Raw genomic sequence first — 14986 nt, forward strand, 5'->3', positions numbered from 1 at the left:
TACACACACAAACCAGCAGTAGTAAGATATGAGCGATGTTCCCACGTGTGTCTGCGTGCACGTGTGCGCATATGTGTGAACGTGCACGTGCCTGTGTGTGTGGGTGGCCTTTTACCATACATTAATTGAAAGCAAGGGGGGCAGGTGAGGACAGCGAGGAAAGAAAAGGAGTGAGGAGGAGGAGAAGAAGAAGAAAAGAAAATAATGAGTTGAGTCTAGGCCATCATATGAGAGTAAAAAATGTCTTAAGGACTAAGCCTAATAAGGAACATAATGGTGAAACAGGCAAACTGCTCAGGGAAGTTTTTTTTTTTCTTTTAAGTTGGCTGCTTAGTATTTCAGAGGGGTCCTTTAAACATCTCCCTGAGAAAAGGAGGAATAGAGGGCAGGGTGGAGGGAGGGATGGGGAGAAGGGGGACCGAGCGAGAAAACCAGGGAGGGTGGAGGATTGGAGCGGACAGGAAAAAGGAGGTATTAGGGCAGTTATATTATGAAATGGCTTGCAGGGTCTTAGCAGTGAGAGGTAATGAGTAAATAGCTCTGTCTATATTAATTTTTCTCTCCCTGTTACTTTTTAAATGCATAAGCACATGGTCTTTTCCTTTGATCAGTGCCACTTGCCAGAAATAGGAAAGGTTAAAAGGATCAGTGGTTTTATAGCTACCCTCTCCATTCCATTACATAAGCTCCGTTTATTACTATCCTGGCTGGCTATCATAGCAAATATGATAGCTGTGATGATAAGGTTTATAAAACCTATATACAGTGTCAAAGTAATGTTCCCGGATCATTGAAATGGTCCCAGTTAGACTCCATGATTTGCCTCCCTGACCTCCAGTTCAAACCTATAGGGCTAGTAATACAATCAAAACACAGCAGGTCATGTGTTTTGCTTTTGTTTAACCAATGCAGTCACATTGAGATGAAAGTCACTTTTTCGGGAAATAGGCCTTCTAATGAAGTCGCGCCAGATTTATGCCAGCCGCACCATTAGAAGGCTGTGAAAAGACAATTGTACAGCATCACACTTGTGAGTTTTCTCACTCTACAGTATTGCTCAACCCACTCAGACTACAAGAGTTTAAATCAAATTGGTTTGATATCCTTGGAAACCCAGTTTGACTGTGTCACTTTCAAACTAAACAAAGATACACACTGAACAGGTGCCGACCATATCTCATTACTATGAAGCCATTAAAACAAGTCTGACTGCACTATAATAGTTTTTTGTCATATTTTGCATCAAACAATGGTTAGACTCCTCTCGAAAGGGTAGTATGAACAGGACTTACAGACCTGCAGCCTGCTGCACCAGTTAAACTTGGTGACACTGGGTTTTTCGGGAATCTAACCTGTGACATTTTGAGAACAGGACACTCCTTCTAGCCACCAGGCCCTAACCTTAATCCAATACATGTGTTTATATCCCACTCATTAAAATAATGGCAGGTAACAGGTGACAAACTGTAAGATGACAAGCTCATATGGAGGGTTGCTCATTTTCAGAATGTTTTTTATTTTTTATTTTTTTAGTTCTAACTGGATAAATTCTTATGTTTTTTTCTTTTCTTTTTTTTTCTTCAAACATCTCCAACAACACCCTAGCTTCCCTCCTGGGGAATGTGTTATATCGCATTGCTTTGTAATTTTGTAAAGAGTTCCATAATATTTACATGATGTGGACAAGAATGTCTGGGTTATGAGTTCTGTGTTTACTTGTGGATTTATGCTTTCATGGGTAATATACAGATCTTCCCTCAAGACATGGCTTTCACAGGAAATGAGATCGTATAACCGCATAACTTCTCTCTGTCTTTACTCTTCTGTCTTTTCTTTATTCTCAAGTGGTGTCAGTACCAATAATAGCCTGTCCAGAATAGATGAAAAAAGAAATGCAGCTGCAGTCCCTGTAGATGAGTAACTTAAAGGAGAATACCACTCCATTGTAGATCTTATATACATTGAGCTCCATAACTATTTGACACATTGAGACACATTGTTTGATGTTTTATAGCCCTGCACTCTTTTTACTTTATATAATAAGTGATATGAAATACACTTAAGTTTGTGTGACATGTGACTTGGTAGCAGTTTGACCTTTGTGTGTCCAGTATTTATTAATTTTACTTCAACAGTGTGAAGTACTAAACACTACATCAAACTTCGATCAAGCAGATCATTGCTAAGCCAGAAGTTGATGAAAGAGCTTATTTGCCAAAATGTCAGTGTATTTTTCTATTAAAACCATATTAAAAAGTGTATTATACAATTAAGTAGTAGTAGTATTTTTCATATGGAGTCAGAAAGCTTCAAACCATCATACTCCTGTTAAAGAGTTTTAAAGATAAGCATGCAATACTTTATTGATATGGAACCCAGGTTATCCAGCTGAAGGGTGTTTTCCGTTACCACTAGGAAACCCAAATAAGCATGAGTGACTAGCAGTGACCAGCTCTTTGGGACACTTGGTAGATGCGTGTAGATGCGCTAACTAAATACTTACGGGGCTCACTGTATGTCATTCCTTCCACTGAAGACATTCCAGTAAGTATCTGTGAACATGAACGGCTCCCTCACAAAGCCAGTAAGGGGCCAAAAGCAGAAGACTCTAATCTGCAATGTCATATCAAAGCGCAGCCTTGAAGCAGCTCCATTGAAAATGAATGAAGCACTGACTTTGTGGACATACAGTACGCTTGTCTAAACTTTTGCCGAATGAGGAATGAGCTTTCGGTCTTTCGGTCTCTCCCTTTCTGTCTCTCTAGTTCTCTCTCTCTCTGTCTCTCTCTCTCTCTCTCTCTCTCTCTCTCTCTCTCTCTCTCTCTCTCTCTCTCTCTCTCCCTCTCTCTCTCTCTCTGTCTGTCTCTCTCTCTTTCTATTTCTGTCTTACTTTCTCACACTCCCTCCTGACTTTGACTGATTTAATTTCTAATTGATTTCAACTCTAAATCTGTCTGCGTGTGAGTCAGCGCTGTCAGCGTTGTCTCACTGTTTCAGTTTGAACGATTGAAACTTTGAATAACTTTGAATCCCATATGCAGCCGCCCCCTACACACATACACACATTCACACACGCTGACACCCACTTATTTCCTCTCTCTCTCTCTTAATTCAGTCGTTTTGGTACCCCGGAAGATCTGAAGAGGCTGATTGATACTGCCCACTCTCTGGGGATCACTGTGCTGTTGGACGTGATCCACAGTCACGCCTCCAGTAACACTGCTGACGGACTAAATCAATTAGATGGCACAGATACCTGCTTCTTCCATGCTGGATCCAGAGGGGAGCACGCTCAGTGGGGCTCCCGTCTCTTCAACTACAACAGGTGACACCCACACACACACACACATGCACACACACACACACACACGCAGAAGCAGCAGTCCCATAAGCCCGGACATGTCTGATCTGAATAACAACAGCTCTAGAGAGATGGTTCCCATGGTTAAGTATTCTGGGTCCCACTGCTCCACATTTGATCGCCACCCTCCGGCCTGATATGAAAGCTAAACATTGGAATTGTTTATGAACAGACTTCTAACAAGCTCCAAACCACAAAGCAAACTGAACACCAAATACCCCCAGTAGCCCCCAGCCTGGCTTAATATGCAGATGCAATGGTCACTCATTTAGATATGCAAATCCTGGTCCGAACCGAACGTGGCCCCTGCAACCCACACATCACAACAATAGCCGTGGATAATGGAGACGTGTTCAAAGCGCTGTCGATATTTGTTCATACATTTAATTTGCGATTCCGGTTTTGATTTATTAATTGCTGTTTTCTGTGTGCGTGGAGGCTTTGTTATTGTTGTTGTCCTTTGGCTGTTTGTCTGGACCAATTATGGCTGATCCTTCCGGGAGCAGACTGGACTCTTCAGATGTCTGCTTATAATCTATTGATTCCTTTCATCTCGGGCTGCTGTTGCTGGTGTGTGTGTGTGTGTGTGTGCATGTATGTGTGTTTATCAAAGACAGATGGGGGGAGGGGTCGTGTCTATGTGTTGGAAATGAGTCGATCTCATTTACACAAGTCTCCTCAGCCGACAGTGGAGAGAGAGTCTGTAGCGCTTTCAATTATTGTCTGTCTTTCTTTCCTCTCTCTTTCTCTCTGTCTGAGTCTGTTTCTCACATATGCACATACACCCTGCTTCACACTCTGCCATTATCATTCTCCCTCTCATTTGTCTCACACTCTTCCCATCTTCCTTTGCCTCCCATCTTTGTGTTATATATCCCTCTCGCCCTCTCCCAGTCTGTCGATCTTTTGCCGTCTACTCATTCACTCTCAATTTCTGTCTTTGACTGTTTTCTATTATTCTGTCTATTTTTATTTCACTATCATTCACTCAGTATCCCTTTTAATCTCTCCCTCAATCACTCCTTTTCTCCATGTGCTTCCTCTCTCTCCATCACCATCTCTTCTTGTTTCTTTCCTTGTCTTTCAAATAGTCTTAATTTAAAATTACACTTGCCAAAATAGCAGGATGTAAAGGGGGGCAATGGATATCAATAAGGAAATTGGGCAATAATGGTCGATTATTAACTTAAAGTACAACAGTTTTAGATATACCTTATGTTATTCCCATGGGGATAAGACAGTCCAGTAAGTAGTTGAGCATATGAACTGCTGTCTCACAAAAACAAAGAACTGCAGAAGTAAGGATTGAATCTTATAGCATAGAGCAGCTCCATTGGAAATTAATACAGAACAGACTTCAATGATTTATACTGTAGAGTTTGTCTGAACTTTGTTTTTGAATGATCTTCATATTCCGAATCTCATGAAACCCTCAATACTATTTTTGATAGCAACTCTGCTGACACGTCAACAAGGGGGGAGGCTGTTGGTGGATAAAGGGCAGGGATTTGTCAAAATTTATGTTTGTGTTTTGCCCAATTTTCATTATAATGTTTTTCTTTTAAATCATCCTCTTTTCAAATGAGGCAGCTGGTCGATCACAAACCTCAGGTTGTCCATCCCTGAGGTACAGTAATGACACAACTTGTTAAAGTAATAATCAACAACATTTTCATACAGATAAATGTCAGTTTTGCATAATGATGCAACACAATTGTGATTCCACCTATACCTGCAGTAAAAGCTTTTAGATTTGCTGTTCTGAACACTGTTCTGATTTCCTCAAATGCTGCAGAACACAGGAAGTCAAAAATGCACTATAATAGGGATAAAACACACGCACACACAGACACACACACACACACACACACAGACACACACACACACACACACAGACACTAGACTAATGGCACTAGAACTGAAAAGTCAAAATGTTTTATGTTATTTCTGGTGTTAAACAAGGCGGTTACAGTGTTGCAGTTTGTGGCTATGTCTGATTAGAGGGGATAATGACAGCTATGGTAATCAGCCATCACATATGCATACACAGACACACACACACCCACACACACACACACACACACACATACACTCACACACAAATGAGCAGATGTACAATCTGCATTCTCTCTCTCTCTCCTCCCCACCTTCTCTATCTCCATATCTGTGTCTCGGTCTGTGTCTGTCTCCTGTGTTTCCGTCGGTATGAGCAGGTCTGATGTGAGTGGATAGATTTTGCTCCTACAGTAAATAGATGATATGACTTGAAGAGATAAGCTCTCAGAGTGGAGGATCAAACGCTGTCTGGTCTCTTTACCATGATCATGATCCCATCACCTCACATTCATTATACAATTTAGAACAGCCATTTCAATCAATCACAACCCATTGTAGCATCACTGTGGCAACCTTGAGGCTTTCAGAGTCTTGGGGCTTTCTAAATAACTGCCTTAGAGAGTGAATAGAGCCTCAATGATTCTGTCTGTCAAACATTTCGCCTCTGCGCTCTCACTCTTCTCCTCTGAGCGCTCAGTCTGGCTCTTCAGACAAAGGGGTTTTGAGCAGTAATTAACGATGAGCTGTGTGTGTCTGTGTGTGTACATGTACATTTGTGTATGTGCACATATGTGTGTGTGTGTGTGTGTGTGTGTATGTGTGTGTGTGCCCTATTATAGTGCATTTTTGACTGCTTTTCTGCTTCAGAGTCGCGACACCTTTATGTCCAGCTAATGCAGGTAATTGGGGTTCCTTTCACAATCCATGTCCATTAATACTACCGTGACAACCAGAGGAGGAAACAGAACATAATAAATTTGAAGTTTGTTTGTTTGTTTCTTTTGCTTTTGTCTCAACTTCAACTTTCTGACTTCCAGTTCAATTAAATTGTGTCCTTGTTTTTTTTTTTTCAAAAAGTTGTAAATTGCAAAGGAGCTGCCTGCTTAGATTTAGTCTTTCTAAAGTTTCAAGTTTAGATAAGGTGTTGTTGTTATTGTTAGACACAGAGCTGCATTAGCAGTAATTGCATTGTTTCACAGAGCTGCCTTAAAAGCAACTGTTTTGTTTCATAATGTTTTAAAGGCAAGCAGAAAGAGAGAGCGAATCAAACACCTTGGGGCAAGGCTTGCTTGTTCAGCAACAACAGCAAAAGGCATTGTGGCAAAGCAAAGCACCATTTCTAGACTGCAATTAGGGAGACTTTAATCACTTCTGACTGCTCACACCAATGAGTGTGTGTGTGTGTGTGTGTGTGTGTATGTGAGTATGTGTGTGTGCTACTTTTCCCACCTGCAATGACAGAGTCGTGTTATGAACAGCAGCATACAACCTCTGTCTTCCTCCTTCTCTTTTTCTTCATCCTGTGTGTGCATCGGTGCATATATACATGCGTGTGTGTGTGTGTGCGTGCCTGTGTGTACTTGTGCTCCCCTGGGCTTTAGGATGCATGGCATTGGGTTGGTAGGATTTTAATTGGAACTTTCTAATGAGGAGGTCATCTCACCCCAGAGAGAGAGAGAGAGAGAGAGAGAGAGAGAGAGAGAGAGACAGAGAGACAGAGACAGAGACAGAGAGAGAACCGTGGTATGATCCACATTTCCACAGACCCCAGGCTATCATTACAGGCCTAGTGACAGCATTGCCCTCAGTAAATGGATCTATGAAGTGGTTACAGTAGTTTTCGTCTGTTAGCAAAGCCTACATTATCACATACATAATCCACAATGACCAAAAATCATGAATCAGGCAGTATGACTTCTCTTTCTCTCTGGAACTTTCCTCCAACTTCTCCAGTGCTTCATCAAATGACAAACAAAACTTTGCTCCTGAGGTGTAGGAGGTGGAAGAAGAGCGTTATGAAAAAAAAAAAAAAAAAAAAAAAAACGGTTGGCAGAGGTGAGCAGTGGAAGAGGAAGTGGAACTGTTCTCTAAGAGAAAGTTGTGTTGTTTTATGGCTCTAGAAGAACAGAGTTTATAAAAATGTCAGCAATTCACTTTCTGAAAAGATTACTTTCTTTTTATTCTCTCTGGGGTTTAAAGCATACTGATGCCCTGAATTGCACATACTGAAAAAAAAAAAAACTTAACCAACTGAAAATCAGTCTAGATTGCTGCAGAATAGAAAGACATGAATTTTTAGTGATATTGTATTGATCCCTCAAGGAGAGATGTGTCCTTTGGCTTTCCCCCTATCTACAGGGAGGTTAAAGCTCAGGGTCAGGACCTGGGAGGGATTCAGGACACTTCAGGAAGGCAGAGGCTTGCTGTTGGGGTAATTGAACCCAGGCTCTCTTGTTGAAGGGCAACTCCCTAATAACTGTACCACTCTGCTGTGCTTGGTCAAATGAAATATTTTTAGAGGAGAAGTTACAGTATAGTATGAGCTGGTGAGCTGGGGACGCAGTTAGTTTGTTGTGCAGCGTGTTGTGCTTGGATTTGTCCCCATGAACTGAAATCCCATTACTTTGACTTCCTGGAAAACAGAGTATCTTTCATGGTGACCTCATGCTGCACTAGTAGGCGTAAATATACATTTCTAACAAATAAAAGCATAAGATTTGTAAACAGTCCTGCCCCTCCGCACCCCTCCCATCAAATATAACTGCCTTTCTCTCCCTGATTCAGTCCATTGGTTTAGACTTTAGACTTTTGAATGATCCCTCACTGCATTATGTCCCGCCCCAACATCCTGTTTCAACAGAAAATACATCAAATCAAGGAAGTAAAGATGCAATTTCATGGGGTCTTTAAGAGACGCCACACACTGGAACGTGGAAGAGAGTAAGCTTATGTTAATTGTCTTTCATATCAAATGCACGGGGTCTGTTGGCTTAAAGAATGTTCTATTTGTGACATTAGATGTAAAAGAAAATGATCCCCATGTTGGGTGAACATAAGTGAGTAAGATAATATCAGAATCCTGGTAATATTGATAGTGCCTCTGCTATTTGCTCTCAAAGTGAATTTTGACCAATTGAGCCAAACTGTGGCGCAGCAGGGCTTCGCTCTGAGTCGTCAGTCAGCTGGGTGCCGATTGCTACTGGCTTGCTGGTTTGCTTGGTAGGGGGGCTAAGTGCGTTAGTCTTCCTGATTCCCTTTTTTTCTTTACAAGACAGTTACACAGTGCAGGATAGATACACTACGTTCAGTACACCAGTGTGGAGGCGTTGCCATAGTCACAGATGAGGTAAAATACAAGTGGAATGACATAGCTAGTTATCCTAAATCGCTTATATCGGCATTGATGTGCAGATTAGCAGTTCAGTTCAGTTGGCACAAACAGGTGGAAGGGTGAAGGGAGGGGGTGTTGGGGAACAGGAAACCCCGGATTCAGCTGTGGTGACGCGTACCAGCCCCGATCCCCACCCACAAATCTTGTTCTACGGCTACAGAGCCGGGAGGCACGGTAGGGAGTCATCCCCTCCCCCAGAGCCATGCTCCACAGACTGGGCCACATGGTAGTTTTATATTTTCGTCTTCCTGCTTTCCTTATACACTCACCGGCCACTTCATTAGGTTCAATTAGGTTCATTAGGTTTGAACAGGTTCAACCTGTTCAACTGCTCGTTAACACAAATATCTAATCAGCCAATCACGTGGCAGCAACTCAATGCATTTAGGCATGTAGACATGGTCAAGACGATCTGCTGAAGTTCAAACCAAGCATCAGAATGGGGAACAAAGGTGATTTAAGTGACTTTGAACGTGGCATGGTTGCTTTGAGTATTTCAGAAACTGCTGATCTACTGGGATTTTCACGCACAACCATCTCTAGGGTTTACAGAGAATGGTCCGAAAAAGAGAAAATATCCAGTGAGTGGCAGTTCTCTGGGCAAAAATGCCTTGTTGATGGCAGAGGTCAGAGGAGAATGGCCAGACTGGTTCGAGCTGATAGAAAGGCAACAGTAACTCAAATAACCACTCGTTACAACCGAGGTCTGCAGAAGAGCATCTCTGAACGCACAACACGTCGAACCTTGAAGCAGATGGGCTGCAGCAGCAGAAGACCACACCGGGTGTCACTCCTGTCTGTCAGCTAAGAACAGGAAACTGAGTCTACAATTTGCACGGGCTCACCAAAATTGGACAATAGAAGATTGGAAAAACGTTGCCTGCTCTGATGAATCTCGATTTCTGCTGCGACATTCAGATGGTAGGGTCAGAATTTGGCGTAAACAACATGAAAGCATGGATCCATCCTGCCTTGTATCAACGGTTCATGCTGGTGGTGTTGGTGTAATGGTGTGGGGGATATTTTCTTGGCACACTTTGGGCCCCTTAGTACCAATTGAGCATTGATTAAACGCCACAGCCTACCTGAGTATTGTTGCTGACCATGTCCATCCCTTTATGACCACAGTGTACCCATCTTCTAATGGCTACTTCCAGCAGGATAACGCGCCATGTCACAAAGCTCAAATCATCTCAAACTGGTTTCTTGAACATGACAATGAGTTCACTGTACTCAAATGGCCTCCACAGTCACCAGATCTCAATCCAATAGAGCACCTTTGGGATGTGGTGGAACGGGAGATTTGCATCATGGATGTGCAGCCGACCAATCTGCAGCAACTGCGTGATGCTATCATGTCAATATGGACCAAAATCTCTGAGGAATGTTTCCAGCTTGATGAATCTATGCCACGAAGAATTAACCGCATTATATACTCCTCCTCCAACCAAACCCATAATCCCCTGTGATCCCCAACACCGTATAGGGAAGTCTCTGTGGAGATAACATCCATCATATTCACTCATTATATTCATTCATCATATATTCATCATACATATCATTTCTTTACTATTTCCTCTCCATTATTTATGTGTATTTGAGCATAGACACATTCTTGTGAACACAACTCAAGGAACAATACATGACATAAGCTTCTTACTTAAACCACAGATTCCCCTATAGAATAGACGATCGGATTAGATTCTGGAGCACCTTGCTGCATAAATTTACATATTAATAAAGAAAAACGGATTTTCCTCCTCCTCTTTAATGCTGTAAGACACGCAGTTCATATTAATACCACCAGCGCCAACACCAAGTATGTTGACGGAAATATTTGCTAAGTAATGCATTAATTATCTTAATGAATTACTATTCACTCATTAGGACAACTGGTTTATATATTGTGGTGATTATGGCGGAACACTAGGCAGCTCAAGAGTCATTTGTTTCTCACATTCCTCCGCTCTTTGTAGTCCTCCCTTCCCTCCCGTCTCTCCCGTCTCCTTCACTCCTTCCGAGGCTTTCTCCTCTTGTCTTTGATAGTCCTTCCTCTCTGTGATTCTGGTCCTCCCTCCATCCCTCCTCCGTCTTATTACAGCTTGGGTTGAGAACTCTGCTGTGGGATAACTTCATTACAAAGCAACCGGGGAAATAGAGAGAGGTAGACAGGGAGGAAGAGGAAGAAAGAGAGATGGAAGAGCTAAGTGGCAGTCTGGTTATAGAGCTGTCTTTCTTTTATGCCTTCATCTCATCCCTCTGCTCTTGTCCTTCACTAATAGAGAGATACTCTGGCATTAAATAAAGAGACACTCACCTCCTCCTGGGTACTACAATGGTAGAAATCTCAGTGCGCTCCTTTCATATAAAGGAACTAGCAGAAATAGGGATGTGAAGTTTTAAACTAAAGTTTTTATTATTATTATTATACTTTATATATGTGCATTTGAGAGAGAGAGAGAGACAGAGAGGAAGAGAGAGAGAGATTTGGGAAGGAGAGTGAGGAAGTAAGGAAGGGGAAAGCAGAAAGCTGGATCTTGAAAAAAGGCATATTTTCCCAAATGCTGAGACGTTGTGAGTGTCTGCCATGTGTGCATGTACGCATGTTTGCGTTTGATATTTCACTTAACCAACATTTGTGTATTTCTGCAATGATGAGATTCAGCCTTGGCTCCCTCAAGGAAAACATGATGCAACCAAAGATCAAATGTTTGTGCTTACTCTATAAAGTTTTTATGTTTTTTTGTTTATGAGCTGTCTACACACCAGTTACAGCATAGAGATGCCAGCTTGTAGTTCTCAAAGTTTAGTTTTCAGCACGTTTGTTTGTCCTTCCTGTGTCCGTCTGTCTCTGTCTTTATGCCCACCCCCCCACCCCTCCACCCTCCCGAGGCGTTGCGTTATTAATGAAAGATAATAGGGTAGAAGAGGAGATGTGTAAAGCTCAGCCCATTAGGCTCTGAAGCAGTCATCCCAGCATCATTTAACTGACTTTAATTGAATCCCAACAGGCAGAAGCAACTCTATGAAGTCAGCCTTTGGTCTGCGTATATGTGTGTGTGTGTGTGTGTGTGTGTGTGTGTGTGTGTGTGTGTGTGTGTCTGTGTGTGTGTGCGCGCGCGCGCACGTGTGTGTGTGCGCGCGCGCACGTGTGTGTGTGTGTGTGCGTGTGCGTGTGCGTGTGCGTGTGTGCGTCTGACAGAGTGAGAGAGAGAGAGCATGCATGTGTCTGTGGGTGCATGCATGTGTGTGTTTATCCTGTAGCTGCAGTGCCATATATATCCCTCTCTGGTTAAGAGTTATTTCTCTCACAAAAACAGGTCCGTAAACAAGAGGAACTCGAAGACAACTTGTTCCAAGGCAGCATGACTATCATCTCCCTCACTTACGTGCACAGTAGTGTTTTGGAGTTGTAGGGGTTATGGTTAAGTCAAGAGTGACAGGGATAGAAGCAAAGGTAGCTGAAGAGAATATAAGGCTTAGATGACCGGACTTACAATGTTAAAGGCAGGGCGTATTTTACCAGCATTAATATTCTTGTTTGATTGCTTTCTTCCTGTGTCATTTCAGAATTACTATTACTGACTTTTGCTGGATTGAGGCAAATTGTGTAACACTTGGGAGTTATTAATTGTGATCAGGCCTTGCATGAATAGGCAAAATGAGGCTATGAATAGCGGTGCACGACTCGCAAATTTCGAGTCTGACTCTGATTCTAATTGTGGCAGTCGCTGGAATTGATTAAAGATATATTAAACCATAGGAAGCTATATTTGACACTGCTGTGTGTGCGGCACCCGAAAGGCTAAACCATGGTAACTCTTTTGTGTGGGAAAGCCTATTTTTAATCCTCTTATACTTGTGCAACCAAGGTGCTATGGTTCTGCACCATGGACAGCGCTGTTATAAACAGAATTGCCATCTGCCTGTCATGTGCAGATAATCTGATGGTTGTGTAGCCTAATTTAGGTTTATGCTATTCTATTCAGGTTTTATTTGCACCAGGGAAATTATCAGTAGGTCTAGACAGGCCATAGGCTACACTCTCTCTCTCTCTGTCTCTCTCTGTCTCTCTCTCTCTCTCTCTCTCTCTCTCTCTCAGGCAAACTTTATTCAAACACATCCTTGGTCTGCATTACGATGTAATATATTTGCCAAAAAAATAAATAAAAAGGCTACGATCAGGGTTTGTGTCATATTCCCAAATTGTTTTGACTTTCAGACTGCCTAAGAAAAAATTGAATTGTGACATTGAGTTTGTTTTCCAAAAGGCATGTGGAGACTGTATGAGCATTCTTGAATTTGCTTGCCAGTTGGAAGAGTCAGGCTGATTGCTTGGAGCTCAGCGAGCTGCAGATATATCCTGACAGTTTTTTTAATGGGAGATTTAGATCAAATTAAAACCCCAGGTACTTTCTTTAGAGTTTTGGGGAGTAAATGAGCTTTTAATGAACATATTGGACATTTGTGTTATTGATCTTACTCTGTGTATTTGATGTCACTTACTTGTTTTGCACTGGTGTGTGTTTTGACGGTGTGAAGTGTCTCCATTTAAGATCAGACCTCAGATTTGTTTCATAAGTTAGATTTTGGTCAAACTTTCAGTGCACTTTGTATCTGCCCTCCCATGCTCTCCGTCTGCCTGTGATATGATCTCCTGTGTGCAGTGGGTTTTTCCAATTTAATTGTGCCTGCTCTCACGAAGGGGAGATGTGGATAGAATTAATGCCCGGGGTATTTTCTTTACAGTCTTGAGGAGTGAATGAGTCTAGAGTGGGTGGATTAGATGCTTTTGTTTTTGAGCCGACATAAATTGTTTAATGTCTCCCTGCAGCTTGGATATGGCTAGGCCATTTTGGACTGTTGTGAGCCCCCATTTTCAATATAGGCTTTATAAGAAGGCCTCAGATATCCTTCATATGTCATTTTTGCATAGTGTTAGAGTTGGAATAATGAGGCAAATATATAAATTAATATACAAATTAAAGAGATTTGGACTGCTTCATGCATCTGTTTTAGGCGATGGAAAGCCTACTCCATGCCAGTGCTGAGTCATTCGAATGACTTACAGGTGGAGCGTCAATGTATCTCATCCGAACAACTTAGTAACTCGTCCAAACGACCTATCCCGTCATCTGCAAATATGGCTGCAAATCTATTTGGCTGCAAATCTATTTTTTTTACGTTGCCTTTCGAGGCTTCCATATAAAACTCACAAACCCCATAGAAAAAAGTACTCAAGTGCTTATTAGCAGCTCTGACTTTGCAGTAATCATGTAGACTTTGGGATCTGTATCCCAAAAGACACTGTGTAAAACTCCTCCATTGCTCATTCAGTCATCAACTATATATACTCAACATTAATGTAATGTTTCGCATCTCCCTAAAATGGTTATTAATGGCATTTACACTAAATAAGGCAAACAGTCCAACAGTGTGCAATTGTGCATACTGCCAGTGGAATAGCAACAAAGAATACCAGGAATACCAGGTAAATATCCACTGCCTATAATATAACAATAATATAGTATTTACAGCACCCTTGGAAGGTGGTAGGGATTCAGTGTCTTGCTCAAGGGCACTTCATCAGGGCAGATGCTTGCTGACAAAGTGGTTATGTATGTTATGTATTCTCCCTCTGTGTCTCCCTGTCTGTGTTTTAGCTGGGAGGTGTTGCGCTTCCTCCTGTCAAACCTGCGCTGGTGGATGGAGGAGTATCGCTTTGATGGCTTCAGATTTGATGGGATCACCTCCATGCTCTATCACCATCATGGCATAGGTAATAAAGATACAGTTAGTTGTCTGGGTTTGTGTGTGTGTACGTGCGTGTGTGTGTGTGTGTGTGTGTGTGTGTGTGTGTGTGTGTGTGGGGGGGGGGGGGTTGGAGTTATATATCCAACCCAAGTAGACTGCACACTTATGGTAGTTTGGATTGATTAAATAGACACGTTGTGAATGTCAGGACACCAAGTTCAGAGCCAGATATCTGCAGAGATTGATTGAGTACAGATGACAGTGAGACGTGGAGTGAGAAAGAGAGAGAAAAGAGAACGACAGAGAATGGTGATGGACTTGCGTAAGAGACCTTGAGAGGAGTAATGAAAACACAGAAAATGTTCTTTATACATCTTGAGTATAAAGATTTGATTAAGCCAAGCCTTCTTTCCCAAGTTCACCTATTACTTGTGTTCTTTGTCTCACTCTGACTGCTGTCACACACTTACCAGTATTTTCTTTAGTAGCTTACGCTCCTATCCTTAAGACGTTTCATCTAGTCCACAAACCCATTTACCCAAGACAAGTCTGTATCTTTATCCACAGGCAATATTTAACAACTGTAATGTTCACACCAGAGTCAGTTCAAGTTGGAGTCAAGTGTGATTTTCCAGGTACGCAAT

General features: G+C 42.0%; 1 protein-coding gene across 1 annotated transcript in view; it reads left to right on the plus strand.

The window, feature by feature from the left end:
• LOC139648035 (1,4-alpha-glucan-branching enzyme-like) overlaps window positions 1-14986 on the plus strand; it is a gene marked incomplete at its 5' end in the record, with an annotated part of 60721 nt that overhangs the window by 8528 nt on the left and 37207 nt on the right. Inside the window, 2 exons of the mRNA XM_071524080.1 lie at window positions 3116-3325; window positions 14252-14367. Coding sequence (XP_071380181.1) covers window positions 3116-3325; window positions 14252-14367 — 326 coding nt within the window. The remainder of the gene's footprint in view (window positions 1-3115; window positions 3326-14251; window positions 14368-14986) is intronic.

This window comes from Centroberyx affinis, unplaced genomic scaffold (assembly GCF_046629955.1).
Source record: "Centroberyx affinis isolate AG114_WGS23_722 - 3 ecotype Tasmania unplaced genomic scaffold, CSIRO-AGI_Caff_v1 ptg001145l_1, whole genome shotgun sequence".
Lineage (NCBI taxonomy): Eukaryota > Metazoa > Chordata > Actinopteri > Beryciformes > Berycidae > Centroberyx > Centroberyx affinis.